This window comes from Haliotis rubra, unplaced genomic scaffold (genome assembly GCF_003918875.1).
Source record: "Haliotis rubra isolate DU_JTF1 unplaced genomic scaffold, ASM391887v1 Scf933, whole genome shotgun sequence".
NCBI lineage: Eukaryota > Metazoa > Mollusca > Gastropoda > Lepetellida > Haliotidae > Haliotis > Haliotis rubra.
In genome coordinates, this window is record NW_025767672.1 from 83,404 (window position 1) to 99,594 (window position 16,191).

Genomic DNA, 16,191 nt, shown 5'->3' on the forward strand with positions numbered 1-16,191 from the left:
ATTGTCAGTTCTCTTAAGGCCTATAGTCGCCTTTGCTTTTTTCTCAGGAACCTTTTCACAACAGCTTCCATGTCAATGTCACTGTGACTGCCTGTGTTAAGGCTGATCATGAGGAGCTTGTTACAGTTGCTGACTTTCAGTCTGTTCCTATGCTCAGTCACAACTAGTTTCACTTGGGAGAACACCCTCTCCACCTCAGATGTTGACAAGATGACGGTAGCATTTATCCCAAGGAGCTTGACCACATTGGGATACAGGGCACCTGTCTGTGGTTTCAGCGTTGTCAGGGTCTTCAGCATTGCCTGTGGAGTGATGTCAAAGTGATGTCTTCTGTGAACAGCTCTTTCACTGCTGTCCACTCTGTCAGGGTCTAGTCAGCATCTAAGCCAAAGCGTTCAGCTAGCTCTGATATCTGTAACAAATAAAATGTGATCAGCATTTCATCTGTAAGAAACAAGACAGGTGAAGTATATTTATCTGCAACAATTTGTAAACTATTAAAAGACAATGACTGTTGCTTATTATTTATGGAAATAAATCACAGTTTTGGATTCAAGCCTGGCAAAATGTTTAACAAAATCTTGAGAGTTGTTTCAGAAAAATATCAAAATGACATACCTCTGCATCACCAAAGAAGGTCAGAAAAAGAAGCATCTCCAGCCTTCCTCAGGTCCAAGGATGACAGGTTTGTCAATGTAGGGGTGTAGGCCAGCCTCTCCTCCAAGTTTGTAACAAGACGGTCCAGGAACAAGTCTCTTGATTCCTCCACTTTCAGTCCTCGATGGGAATCCCTCTCTACTTCTCTACTTCCTGGACAGATCCAGCCACTTTGACAGATGGGGTCCAGACTTCTCACGAAGGATATTCAGCCTCTGGTTTTGGGGGCCCCACAACACAGATCCGGGTCTCTTCTCTCAAACAGGGGACGGTGGGGTAGCCCTAATGGTTAAAGCGTTGGCTCGTCACGCCGAAGGGTTCGAATCCCACATGGGCATAATGTGTTAAGCCCATTTCTGGTGTCCCCGCCGTGATGTTGCTGGAATATTGCCACAAGCGGCGTAAAACCAAATTCAGTCAGTCAGTCAGTCTCTCAAACAGCTTAGTGAGAGGGCTGACACTGTTGAGCAGACATCACACAGTAGGAGGATGATGTACAATTTGTCATAGGACTTGAGTTGCCTGTAGAGGCATTCAGCTGTAACACTCTGTCTGTCACCTGCTCTCTTGTCGTTGCCCATACCAACAGCATTTTCCAAATCAGCTAAAATGGCTGGATACAGCTGACGGACAGTGTGGACTGCCTTCTCATGGCTCAGCCATCTAGTGTGTACAGCCTTCTTTATTGTAAGAGTTCGTAGTTTTTCTTCAGGCATTTCCATAGCATTTGATATTTTTGCATCTGTTCCAGGCTTCTTTTTTGTTCTGACAGTGCTGTAGTGATAATTACTTAAAAAGTCCCATCAAAAGTTCTTCCACATTCTCAATGGACGTGACAGATTTGAAAGCGGAGCTCACTGCAAGCTGCATTCTGTGATTAATGCAGTGAATGTCAATCAGACTTGGATTTTCCTTTTTCAGTTGAGCAACCACACCATTCTTCTTTCCTGTCATGACAGCAGGTCCATCGCTGGCAAAACAAGTCATTTTGCTCTTGTCTAGGTCTGCGTCATGAAGATAGTCTTTGATGTTCTCAACTATAGTATTGGCAGTGCCGTTAGGTATCTCCACATCTCGAAGGAAGGCCAACTTTGATTCTCCTTCTTCTATGTATCTTCCAGCAAAGGCAAGATGCTTCCTTGTTGCCACATCAGTATACTCATCCAACATTAAGCCATATGATTCACTGCTCCTCATCTTGGCCTGAATCTTCTCTTCCACAATATCTGATTGGCTATCAATAAAATCCTGTATAATCACATGACTTGTATAGGTTGCATTCTTTGCCTGAGATAGGTTTGCAAGATTCTTTGCTCCAAGTTCAACACAAAGGTTAACAAGTGGCTTGAAAAGTGTCATGTGAGGAAGGTGGTGCTTAATGAGGAAGTACAGAACCTTCTGGGCATCAATCAATGCAGTCATTTCACTTTTTTGTAGTTTACCTAATGTCTCATCAATGGTGGAAAGTTCATTCTTTTCAAGATGAATTGAATCTTCATGCATCTTAGATAGTTCATGTGCATTCACCTTGTCCAGTCTTATTGTTTCACAACCAATCTTGTTCCAGACTACAGATCCATTTCTTCCTTTTGTATCCCACTTCTGACATAGAGAACAGAACATGAGAGCTCTGGGCATACAGTCCTCGTCTACTTCTTCTTGGTACCTTAGCCAAGGTCGGTTAGTCTTCCACTTCTCGTCAAATGTAAGCTTGTGACCACCTCCAATCCTCTTCTGAGTTGTGAAGCATGGTGTTCTCTCAGACTGCTTACAGTCAAGTACAACAGTAGGTGTGTCAGAGTTCAAAATGGAGTCACAAGAATCCAAACTGATCAGGGCTGCATCCTTACTAAGTGAAACTGTGTCCAAAGTATTGGGACCTGAAGACGAGGTGGAGGTATCAGGCGGGCTATCATCTCTGTTGACGTGTCTGCTTCATAAGAAACAACCTCGGACTCTTCCAGATTTGGTCTGAAATTGCATCAATAATAATTTGATAAGATAGTATCAACAAATTGTTATTAATCGTGAATGAATTTATCGCTGCAATGTTCAACTTTATTGTGTATTTCATACTAAAATAAATATTTAGTTTGGGCTATTTGTTGCTAAGTGTTTCTAGTGTTTTACTTTATGCTGACAATAACAACTCTAAAAACAAAACAAATAGTTACGAAAGAAACACAGCTGAACATGAAATAGTGAATAAACTTTTCAAGGACACAGCTGATAAATAATGTCATAAAAGAGTTACAATTTATGTACAGTAAATCAACTATGCTAGAAGTTGTATTGTGATACTGATGAAAACACTTACACTGCAAATAAATTATATGAACTGAAACTTTAATAAATGAATCTATGAATAATTATGAGTACTGCAAATAATATGTTGACTTGAACATTTATAGATAAGGATGTGTGCATCATGATCTTATAATAGATTCTAATATTTTTATATCATGTCGACAATAACAACTCTCAAAGCCAAAATAATTCCGAAAGAAAGAAAAGCTGAATATGAAATGCTGAATTAACTTCTCAATGACCCAGCTGATAAATAACATGAAAAAAGAAATATTCTTATTGCGATTGAGACACGTGAAAAGTAAAGATGTAGACCTAATAGATCTCGTGTAAGAAATGGCTTCCTTTTGTTTTTTGGAATGTTATCCATGTAATATTTCAACTACATTTCAAGTATATAATCTTTAATATCAATATGTAGGATCCAGAAATAATTGTATATCGTATTTTATTAAAATACAGTTTTTTACAATAGGCTAGACATTGATTTAATTCTCGACGTCGGACATGTTCGCTTTGACAACATCCAAGATGGCGGACTCGTGACTGCCTTTGTTTAGAATTAGTCGATGTTTTAATGCTACTGCAGGTATATACAATAATATTACACTAAAATAAAACAGAGCTTAAGTACTGACTGGAATAGATAAAATATAATTGTTGAACATAATAAATTCCCCCAAGGTGAACAGAGTTAGTGTTTAGGCTGACAATACTGAACGAAAATATCGTTGAAATACCTTGAAAAGAAATCGAGTAGTCGGCGACATTTCTTGGCTTCTTCCTTGATTCCTTGTTCCCTTTTTCTCTTGAGACGTTCTTTGGTGGGCATTGTGAAATTGAAATGTTAAATGCCTTCATTTTGAATGTTTACAAATAAATACACATTTGATAATTGTTATGAAAACAACATTCGAAACTTCCGAAAGGGGAGGTAAGTCACGGTGATATTAAAATCCGGAAAATTACGCAAGTACGAGGACACGTCAAAAAGGTCACAAGTAAAGTGCAGGGCGCTGTTAAAAAGGGCAGGGCGCCGGAAAAAAAGGGCAGGGCGCCAGAAAAAAGGGCAGGGCGCAGCGCCCTTCTAAAACGCTCTAGAGGAAACACTAATACCAGACAATTGCATAACGTCAGTCATTTCAACACATAGTACAAGAAACAACGCCTTGACCTTAGTCAAACCCATATAGGACTTACATGGATCCTACAGCATGATACCTGCGGACGGCAAGTAACGAGACCAGAAAACTGGCGGTTTGCTTTTCATCACTTTAATCAAAGTGAGCTAGACGAAGTATGTTCGTATAAAACCAAACATATGAGAGATGTCACACCAACATCAGTGTAACAAAGATGTTGCTTTACAAATATTTTGTTTGCTGGTTTTTAGAACAGGCTGACATTATTTTTGATAGAAATCGTGCAGCATTGTTAAATTGAGAATTGTTTTAGTATGTTGTGAAGGGATAAAAGCATCATATTTCATACATTTAGCCAAGCGTTTATAGCTACCAATATTGCCCCTCCTCTACTTCATAACTGAATGTGTTATACACTGTACATGTTGTTGATAAAATTATCTTTTTACTTAGGATGAATGAATGAATGAGTTTAGTTTTACGCCGCTTTTAGCAATATTCCAGCAATATCACGGCGGGGGACAGCACAAATGGGTTTCACACATTGTACCTATGTGGGGAATCGAACCCGGGTCTTCGGCGTGACAAGCGCACGCTTTAACCACTAGGCTACCCCCACCGTCCCTTTACTTAGAATGAGAATTACCACTAAAGACGATTGTTTTCATAATTGTGTTCGTGAACAGTGTTGTAAACTCAGGGTGAAACTCATCACCAATACATTTTCAGAGTTGGCTGACCTTTCATGACAAAGAGACAATACAATTTGTATATACAATTGAAATGAAGAGGTACTGTTATTTTGGCATAATTTATATATTTATCTTAAGCATTTACACGGTTTTGTATGACAATATATACAAGAAAATAGAACATGGCGGTTTGACCAGACCTTATTGAAATAGTCTCTATTACAATTGGGGCGGTGAGGTAGCCTAGTGGTTAAAGTGTAGGCTCGTCACGCCGAAGACCCGGGTTCGAATCCCTACATTGGTACAATGTGTGAAGCCCATTTCTGGTGTTCCCCGCCGTGAAATTGCTGGAATATTGCTAAAAGCGGCGTAAAACCAAACTCAGTCAGGAAGTCTAATACAATTAATGACAGAGGTATACTTTGTTAACTTGTAAAATTCAGTGAGCTCCTTCTGTATGAACTGGAATGTTGGTGGGTAGTTGTTCTTTCTAAAGTTGAAAATGATTCGTTTTGACACTAATTACACGGTTTAAATGATTTTTGTTTTTCAATAAATAGCCAAAAAGAATATTTTCTTTGAATATTGTTACCGGTCTTTGCATTTTGTGCGATATCTAATTTTTCAGGCCTCGCAAGATGGTGCTCACTTTGTTGCATTCCTAGAATATATGTATGACATTTACATTTCTTTAGAACAGTAACTGCCTTTTATACTGTCTACGTGACCCCTCTTAGTGAGACGGCAGTTCTTTGGCAAGATGTGATATTGGAACCACTGTAGTTCAGTCACATTCGTGCAACTAGACGGGACAGAATAGATACTCTTCTTATCTTGTTCGTTAATATCGTGTCTAAGGTCGTATTCCCATTTGGCAAAGTGATTATTTCTCTCGCAAATGTTTAATTAGTATTTATAGAAACACTGTGAACCTTGATTTTGTTTGTTTAGAGGGTATATATGGAATGGCAAAATGGGAGATTGTAGGAAAGTGTTAAAGTTGGTAATCGTTGACTTCGACAGAAGGTCACATGCAACCTAAAACACAACTTTACAGATTCTGATGCCTTTCGGTATGGACTTACAGTACCGAATAATCAAATGCAAATGCAAATTCAACTTATAATGTTGATGAAATAACGCGATGAAAAAGACCCCGCGAAATCGGAGTTCAAACGATTCACTAAATTCACCCCAGCGCTAGGGGTGAAAAGTGGTTTCAACAGTTGGGCTGTGCTCATAGCGCATGTGCAGTGAAATAGGTTCGCTCAGCTTGGAAGCGGGATGTCCGGATTTAATATAAAGTGAGCAGGAGTAGTCTAATAAAAAAAAATAGTAAATAATGTACTCATTACATAACTGAACCTTGTTAGGATCTAGATCTACTCAGCTATGTGTCAACCAGCTGTGCTGCGCTCATGGTGCATACGCAGTGAAAATGTGTATGTATGCCTGCCTGTCTGCTAATGACAATATGCAATACACAATCACTGACCACATGCAATTTAAACTTAACACCCATCAGGCTATACACCATAAACAAAATGCATTGATTTATGGCTGGTGCTGTCTCTGTCACAATCTGTAATTACACGGACAGGCAGGTGTGATACTTGTGCACATGAGCCAAAAAATGAGCATGTATTTACAAAACCCAACGTCTCTATACACACACCAAGAGTGTAAATGAACCAGCTAATGAAAGTCTTCGTTACACTTCGGTGCACGCCCACTCGCTCTGACTGGGTTCGGTATCACGGGTGCTTCATTTCGAGGGAAGTAAACCCATGTACAAAATATTGCACTTTGGATTTGCGATTGTACGCTTATGATTTTGTTTATATGTTTATTTCATAATCAGCAATGTATATTATATGTCATGAATACGTGATAACTGTGTTTTAATTATGTTTGTTTTTTTTGTTTCATGTGACCTTTAAACAGCTTGAACAACACCTGTTTTAAGCAAGAAAGTTGGGTTCTTTAAGTTGAAAACGGTTTTTAAGGTTTCGAATGACCAGAATTGTCACTTATTATCTACAAGATCCTTTATGAAACGTACCCCATTTACAAACCAAATTGTTTTTAATATGCTGGTATATTTGTGCTGAATGTCTTTATATGGTAGTTGTGAATTAATGCATCGCCAAACATCGCACTCTGGGCAGACTTGGTGAAGGACTTCACCTGGTTTACTACCATCGCTGTACCGTCAATCAATATCAATATTGTAAAACGAATTCATGTCTAATCTTGGCTTCAAGTACAGAGATAATCAAGCTCACAGCTATCAAAGTGACTGCAGCCAAGATACTAGCCTTATGCTGCATTTTATTAAAGTGACATACCTTTTGTACAGTCTGCATCCAAGATACTGTTTTAAGTTTAACAGTAATTCCAGCACAAGTAACGTCAGTCATGTTTACAGTCGCCATCTTGAACTTTCTGACGTCACGTTTGCGTATCATGTGACCTTACGTCACCTATAAATAGACCTGTCAAAGTTAGCGTCGGGGCGGCAATTTTGACTTTGACAAGCAAGGTAGGGTTCCAGGGTTACGTCCCAGCTAATTTCTCATTTTTCCATTATAAGACATTTTTATTGAATAACTTTTAATTAACTAGGCTATTATTAACACTTGGTCTGCTCTCTAAGTATCTAGTTGTGGATAAGTGATATTTGGGGGGTTATTTTCAACTTTGTTGATATCCGGATTTCGTCTGACAGCTCCGAGAATCCGACAATCTATCCGGATTCATTCCCACGGAATATTCCCGGATCATATGAATCAAGTGTACAGGTTACAGATACAGATACACTCACAGTTACAGTTATCAATCACAAGTCACGAGTGATTTTTTTTATGACAGCTGTCGGAGGTGTGGCCTCCTTAGTATTCATTCCGGGTCACGTGACTTCCGGAATGTGTTGTTTACGTTATCTGGATCCAGTTCCGGTTGCTGCAAATTCATACACTTTCAAGTTTGGAAGTTTATTGTACAGTTAATTCATTTAACAGCCCAGAGATCTGAACTGAGACTGGCACACTGTATTGCAAGACTGCTACAGCCACGAGGACACAGGTTGACGAGCATGGTATCCAGTCCCGATGACAGTCCAGATGACAGTCGGTATCGTGTCGAGACCGTGTATTTTCATTTTGGTGCTTTGTAAATAAATTCGTTATTGGAACTTTATCTACTTGTTGTGTGATCCTTCTGCATTAAGCCAGTTTCGACATTCACTATCTGTTAGGTCCTTGTGATATATTGTCACTAAACCTCGTCTCCGAGCTCTGGTATTTATTTTGTCACAAGTTGTGACTGGTGGCAGCATCTATATTATTTTTTGGTAGTTTGTCTACTAGAATTTATCGACTAGTCCTTGGCCGTTCCGTTACATTATCAACCTCAAATTTTAGATTCTGTCAAACAACCTTGGCACGCATATAATAGCTGTGGAATTCCTTGTTTCCATCGATGACATGCATCACTAGAGTCAGTGAGTGAGTTAAAATATTAAAGTCACTTTGGCAATATTTCAGCCATATCGTGACTAAAACAAGTTATAGATTAATATAAATGAATGGTAAATTATGAAAACCTGTCAACGAAAGACAGTAAAACAACTAGATTATCACAGATGGAAATTTAAAACTAGTAATAAAATCTAAAACATTTTAACTATAGAGGACATATAAAAAAACGGCTCTAGATTGCCAACAACTGACGGTAGATCCCCATACTGGGGACCATGGGGACTTACGGTACAGTTGCTTTCTGCATGGGCCCAAGCTGGATTTACATCATCCCTTCAGCTGAATAATCTAGCCATACATTAAAAATACACATATTATACGATTAAAAATGTGGAGAGTTTTAATTGGCTTTGAATGTTTTGGGACTTACGTACCCTATCAAGAGGACAATAGTTTTACAGTACTTTAACCCCCTTTGAGGATATAGCCACTAACAATCTAAGTTACTAATTTAAACTTCCAACCATAAAATATTTATCTATTTACAAATCACTTAACAAATCTAATTCTTTGAGAAATGCAATAATTAAATGAGAACATATGTTATTAAAAAGATCCTTCATAGTTCGTGATTTGAAATTGTTATCCCTTGTGCTGGAATACTCAATACAATCAAGGAGGACATGCTTGACCGTGATTCTTTCATCACAAGGGATACAAAATGGAGGATCCCCACCTTTCAACAGGTATTCATGAGTTTATCTACTATGGCCAATACGACATCGTCGTATAATGACCTCTTCAAATCTGGACTGACAACCCAAGTAGCTGTAACCAGTATAGGGTTTTATTTCATGTAATTTATTTATACCTACTTGGGTGTCCCAAGTCTTCTGCATCAGATCACGGATATAAGTTCTGATGATAGCTTCATAATCAGAGTATGGAATAAGAAGTGGTGTCACAGGTTTGTTGAGTGCTGCCTTGGCAGCAGATCGGCCATCGTGTTCCCCGAAATGCCTACGCGGCTGGGTAACTAACAGAGGACGATGTCGCATTGGCAAGTAGCAAGATCATTGTATAATTTCAATATTTCAATTAAAAGTGGATGTTTGCAAGAAAGATTTTAATAGCCTAAAGGCAAGAAAGATAACCGGAAAAGATGATATATTGTTTATATTTTGGCTGTCTTTGATTTCTTAACTGTTGTCAGTGTAAGGTAAATTTGTGGTCTTACCAATTGCCAAAGAGGAGAAGAAAGCAGACGGGGAGGAGCTATATGTTCTAGCTCAATGCCAGGAGCAGAAAGGAAAGGTTTCACTCTTATACCAAGAGGCGGAACAAAAGAAGACTTCTTGTTATACAGATCCTCATGGAGGGGATTAAATACGCAGCTATATGCTGAGTTTGACTCATTGGAATATAGTTTTGTTATATACTGTACAGTTAATTTTATTCGGCGTTGGTTAAGGGATGGCTCATCAGCCTCAACGTAGAGGCTGTCAAAAGGGGAAGTTCTAAAAGAGCCAAGACAAAGTCTTGGTGGTGGACAGAATCTAATAGTTTAGGCTGCTTTTGCAGGCTCCACAACATCCGATGGAGCCATAATCAAGTTTTGAACGGACTAATGATAGATAAAGTTGAAGGCGGGTAGCTTGATCCCCTCCCGACGTAGAATTGGAAACGACTTTCAACAAGTCAAGTGCCTTCATTTGTTTTAAGTTTTAGTTTTAAGGGATTTAATATGACGGTTGAAGATCTTGAATGAGTAATTGTATTTCACTGAAGTTATTCTTCGGTCCTCTGCAGTTCCACTGAATTATATTGGCCAATTGAGTCATGATGGAAGCTCAATTGGCGATCGCTCTCGTGAATGTGAGGAGGAGCTACTAGTATTCCTCCATCTGTCTTGTGAGGACAGGGTAACCTCCATGTCTAGAGGTCCAAATGGGCTCTCTAGAGGAACCTCTGAAGGTGAAGGGACAATAGTTGGCGGTTTCCTATTCAATTTCTTTCCTTTCTTTCTTGACAAATGAACGGTGTCGGGCTGTTTCTTACAAGTTTGAGATGGTGTCTCAGGAGGATGGTTTTGTTAGGGTACCAGGTACCGGCTGAGCTTCTGGGTAAGCTTCTGTCCCGGGTGGATGTTCCTGTATCCTCTTCAGAAATGTTATAGAGAATAGTCTGCTTTTCTGAGACCAAGGAGATGATCGTCTGGCACTCATGATCAACCTTCGGACGGGAAGTAGATACTGCAGCAGAGTACGTTTTTTGTTGAGAGATTTGAAAAGTGCTTGGTATCAATTTCTTTGCCTCAGCAAAAGATATATTATTGGTGTGTTTAAGTTTCAGAATTTGGGCTTGTCTTTCAAAGGATGGACATGATATTGAGGAGGATATATGATCACCATGACAATTTGCACATTTGATACCATTTGAGCAGTCGGCATTGTCATGTTTTCCACTACAGCAAGAACAAATTTGAGAGTTGTTACATGCGGTAGCACTGCGTCCAAACTGCTGACACTTAAAACACCGAAGCGGATTTGGGATGTAGACTTCCATCTCAATGTTTAAATATCCAGCTTTAATTGTTGTTGGTATGGTTGAAATACAAAATGTAAAAAGATATGTATTGGTTTTGATAATCTTATCCCCGTCTTTCTTCTGAATCTTCTCACAGAGGTGACACTTTGTGACTGAAGTTCTGATGCAATAGCGACCTCTGTCATATCAAAAAGACATTTCGCCCTATCGCGGACAATGCCTCGACAATAATTCAGTGTTCTATGTGGCGAGACATCAATCCTGGTGTTTGCAATGTGACGTGCTTTGAGCAAATTGAAGGATTGTTGCTTCCTGGCACACTCCACCAGCAAGGGACCTGTTCTGAGACGAGTAACGTTTTTGACATCGCCACATATTCCAGCAATAGCTTTAGATATCGCATAAGGGTTGAGCCTTAGTGGTTGTCGTTCAATTCCCTGTACAACCAGGAAACGGGGCCAAGAATCCAAATGAGTTGTCCCTGATTCATCATCAGAAGACGATACAAAGTCTAAATCTACATGTTTTCTCTTTGATTTAGAACGAAAACCAGAGAGTTGTTGGGTAGCCATAATGAATAAATGTAGGTTCAACATCCCCGCTCCCCACCCACCATGAAGTGTCAACAAGGACGGTGCCGAAGTGGAAACTGACAACGAAACACCAGAGTTACAGGGATGTTATACTCTAGCAATACAGACACAGGCAGCCAATACTGTACAGAATAAAAGTCAGGCTGGTTCGGCCCATGACAGTTTTCTGAAGACAATTAGAACCCGGAGGTCAGTAAAGCCAGATTGGCCCATCAGCCGCCTTCTGGCATAGGACTCTAGGCAATACAATATCATGATTAATTTGATTTTCGAATAGCCAAGACCAAAGTAATATATCAAATATGTGCAATAATATTCACTATGCACAGGACCTGGCGTGACCAGCCGATTGATTGAACCGGGCCCATTCAAGCACCCGTGTAGGTGAAGTAAGGGGCGAAGTGGTGTGTTGGGCAAAGGAACAACTATTCCTGGTTCCAGTGCCCTCAGCCACAAGACTCCCGTCCTTCACCGACGCAGGGGCGCAACCCACGGCAAACAGGTTGCCCAATTCGGTCTTACGACCAGCATTGGGGTGCTGTGGACCAAATATGCCCCCGGGTCCACACGGGGGGTCGAAGAGCTCTTAGCGTTACCCAGCACCCACCACGAGGAGGTGGCTCTTTACGGGTGCCTCATCACAGGAGGATCAATCGATAAATAAATATGTGCAAAAGTACACAAAAGAATGCTACTGTATCATGAAGATCATCCACATTAATCAAACCCCGACCTCCCGAATGGATTGGCATATATAAACGAATGAGAGAGGAACGAGGGTAGTGGGCTCTGTTATCAGGCATGATCTTCTGGTCAGGCGGTCAAGACTCTGGATGTCTTGTTTTGTCCAGTCAGGTACTCCAAAGCAATAGCAAAGGAATCGAACAGCAAATGTATTGGTGGCTTTGACCCTCTCTCAAGCATTTAACGCCGAGCTCAAGATTTCTTAAAGCGAGTTTAATACTCAGCCCGAAGTTTTTCTTGAATCTGGGCATTCTGTAGCTTGTTTCGAACTTGCATTCCAAGATAGGTGTAGGCCTGATCTTCCGTAAGATGCTCAATAACTCCTCCCCCTTGTAACTTGACCGATCCATCATTAATTACCTTGCCTCTTCAAATGAAGAGTATTACATTTGTCGAGTCCAAATGTCATGTCAATATCATTAGAAAAGGACTCAACAAGAAGAACCCGCTCTTTCAAATTGTTTATTATTACGTCGCTGAGTTTTGGCATATTTTATTATTAAGTTCGTCGCAAACTGCTGATGCGGCGTTATAACCACCACTATCCACTATCAACAGAAAGGTACAAATAAAATTTACTCATATGTAAAAGAACAATATCAGGCTTGGTCTTTCCTGTTATAGGTCGGGGTAATCGTCCTGTCTTTTGACCTGTCTCGGTTTGCACAAACACAAATTACATAGACCTACGATACATCATGGATTAAATGAAAGTTTACCGGAACCACTGACTGACTGGACAGGGTTTATTACATGTAATAAAAGTGAACCCATGCCAGGGAATAATAGACTTATTATAGTAGAATACATTCTCTAATTGGTACCCTCTAATTAACACCTGTCACAAGGGATGGACCATTTGGGTGGTTTATCATTGCGTAATCAACAGTCAACAGACCATTAAATGTTGTTTTAAGACTGTAGGCGAATTGGGATGTAGACAAATAGAGAACAACCCGTTTGGGTTTGTGGTCAGAGACGGTGTTATGCAGTTGGTGTATTCACGAAATATCATGAACTTGTTAATAGATAATTGGTTATGTTGTCCACACACGGGTGGACTGAGGCAAAAACAACCCAAGTGAATTCCTTCCTTCTTCTAGTGTAACTAATTAATTTGGTCATTTACAATAAAAGGTGACCAAATGTTTAATGCATTATTCATTTTAGAACACGTTAAATAATTTCTAGAGAAATCACTACACAAGTTCATATCACAGATGATTCCAGAGAGAAATAGTTCATGAGATTTTAGTTTATGAAAAGCATTAAATTCCAAAATAGGCAAGCCAATCTGTTCTCTAATGCTCAGGAATTATTACCACTTACATGACAATAGTTGGAGAAGGTGTCGACTCAGGAAGCCGACTTTTCGACTTTTACAAGGCTCAGGACGTTGACAAGGGCTACGCTTTGAAGTTTGGGTGTTATTTTAGCACATGGCTAATCTCATGTGACGTGTTATTACAAGCTGGTGGTTGATGGAAGTGAACACATCGCACACGGAAGCCGACCGTGTAAAAACATGATTAAAACAATCATATGATGAACACATTTAATAGGGCACTGATCCAGAGCAATTTCCGCGCACTGGTTTTGCTTTTGTTATTGTTTTTCTCCCCTGAGTACCCGGATGATATCCCAGTATTTTTGACTAGTTCGTGACTTTTGCTGTACCACCCGCATGCGCAATTGATAGTATATAGGTATAGATTGATCAACAAAAATGAAATCTTTTTTACGTGATAATATTTCCATCTTCATTTTTATTATAACAAATGAAAACATTTTGAGGTTTAATCATCTACCAGTGGTAAAAACGTCGGGACTGAAAAATAACGAAGTCAATGTATGTCTTTATATTTTGTCTTATAATCCTAATTATTTTATTGTCATATTTGTATGCATGTTGAAACTTAATGAAAAGCATACGATCTGCATATACTTATGGTGTATTTATAACATGACTGTAATATCTAGACATAGAATGCCAACATGAATCATATTTCACACACGCCCTAGGTATGATCTAGTGTATGTTGTCTGTCTCATTACTCTACACGGCGACAAAAAATGATTCTGTTGAATGCTACCACAAATGAATAAAAACAAAATGCAAATATTGGAAATAAAACAGACTAAAGTCTGCAACAATGTCAGGCTATTACCTTGTTCGAGGAATGTATCCATCAATATCCACGTAGGTTTAGTCCCGATTTTGACAGTCCCAAATTTGACAGTGAAATTTCTCACTTCTGTAATTGATCTAGCCAGTTATCCCAATTTTGACAGTGACCTTTGGTACACTTGTCAGCTCTTCTTGTGCCCGTTTTTTCACATTACTGGTAAGGATATAGGAACCAATAGAGTTTGGTCTGGATGTGTATGCTGTTTGTCCCCTCTTCTCTGACAACAGTCCCATCTGCTGTTGTAGTGACTGAGGCTGTTTCCAGGCACTGGCATCACCATATAATGGTACCATTCCTGTTGGCAGTTCGTCTCAGATACCTATATCCATCCAGCAACAATTCTCCACCTGATCTCCTACCATCTAAATTTGTACCTTTCCCAGCCATGATGAAATATGATAAGAAAATGTGATGTATATGTGGGCATATATACTTTGCAAGTAATTGGTAAAGCTACTTCTGCCATCCTGCTCATGACGTAACCTTTTTTTTAAATATTGCATTCATACATCTCAACGGATAATGCTGCTTCTCGCATCCTTTTCTCTCAGTTGATTGTAGTATTAGTGTTGAAGAATGTTACTTGTTCTGTACTTCTCTCAGGTGATTGCATTTACATAACTACCCTTAATTGGTGCAGCTAGCTATCCCAGGTTTGACAGCGAAACTTCACGCCTTAACGAACCAGTGACCAAGACGCTACCTCCACATAAAGCTGACAAAGAATCCTGTTCCATGTCAAGTGTCTTTATACAGTCTAATATGCGGAAAAGGGATACATCGTTTCCGTTTTTTTCACATTGGTGTATAATCTCATTGGTCATCCAAGATCGCACACATGGCAACTAATTGCATGATGTCCGCCATTCTTTAAAAAAGTAATTTAATTAGCCAATAATACGCAATCAATCCACTTGTGTCTTTCTTGGCTTGGCCATTCATCTCCTCCCTCACCCACCCCTACCATTGTCTTGCTAATTAACATGGTCTGGTGATCCTCTTACGCCTTAAATAAACAACTTACCCGACTGGCAAAAGAGGAACACCCCCATCAACGTACTGGCGGTTAATCCATTGAAGGAAAGATGTTGTTTTTACACAGGTACTTTACGACAGGGTGTAATCAGTATAGATTAGTAAATCTACATTCATAAACACTACCTTTTGACAAATCCACTGTGCAAGATAAAATTAATTAATCAATCAGCGTGTTATCGGTTAATCCTTTGATCAATGTTTGTTTTTGTACCTTAGCTGATAATTCGTCTTGTTGCACGTCCATGCGCATATTACATGACATGTAATACATTTGTCACATCAGACCTTAATTCATAATGCTGAGTATTTACTCCAGACACAAGAAATGCGAAATGGGAACCTTTGTCGGGTAATCTGAGTGGTATTACCATCATACCTGTTATAAATTCATTAACTGACCATCAAGTGAATGATGACAAATAACATGTGTAGGTTTATACCACCAAACACTGGTTACAGCAAAGGGAGTAGTAATCGCTGAATTGCATGCAATGTTAATTGCCTGAAAAAACTTATGGCCGACACTGTTTGGAGGATACGAACGGAATTTCATTGTTGCATAAGAAATACATATAAGCATTTGATGTGTACTGAAGAAAACATTATATATACCTAAGTAAATTTTCATTTGTCATAAATATAATATGTAATAGACATCATATGTTTACATGACATGATTAAATATCGAGGTAAAAAACCCACAGAAATAAGATCAAATTGGATCAGTCACTATGCCATCCATGCATTAGAAAATCCGAAAAGCATACACTGCTGGGATACTTTATTGCAATCAGACAGAAACT

The 16,191-nt window shown here is 39.3% G+C and overlaps 1 protein-coding gene across 1 annotated transcript; it reads right to left on the reverse strand.

Annotated features, from left to right (window-relative positions):
- Positions 1 to 1,092: 1,092 nt before the first annotated feature.
- LOC124264630 (zinc finger protein 862-like) lies at positions 1,093 to 3,883 on the reverse strand. The gene is made up of 2 exons (XM_046699371.1): positions 3,705 to 3,883; positions 1,093 to 2,628 (listed from the first exon to the last, which is right to left on the reverse strand). Exon 2 carries the CDS (start codon positions 2,293 to 2,295, stop codon positions 1,444 to 1,446), a length of 852 nt encoding a protein of 283 aa, XP_046555327.1. The 5' UTR covers positions 2,296 to 2,628; positions 3,705 to 3,883; the 3' UTR covers positions 1,093 to 1,443.
- Positions 3,884 to 16,191: the final 12,308 nt, after the last annotated feature.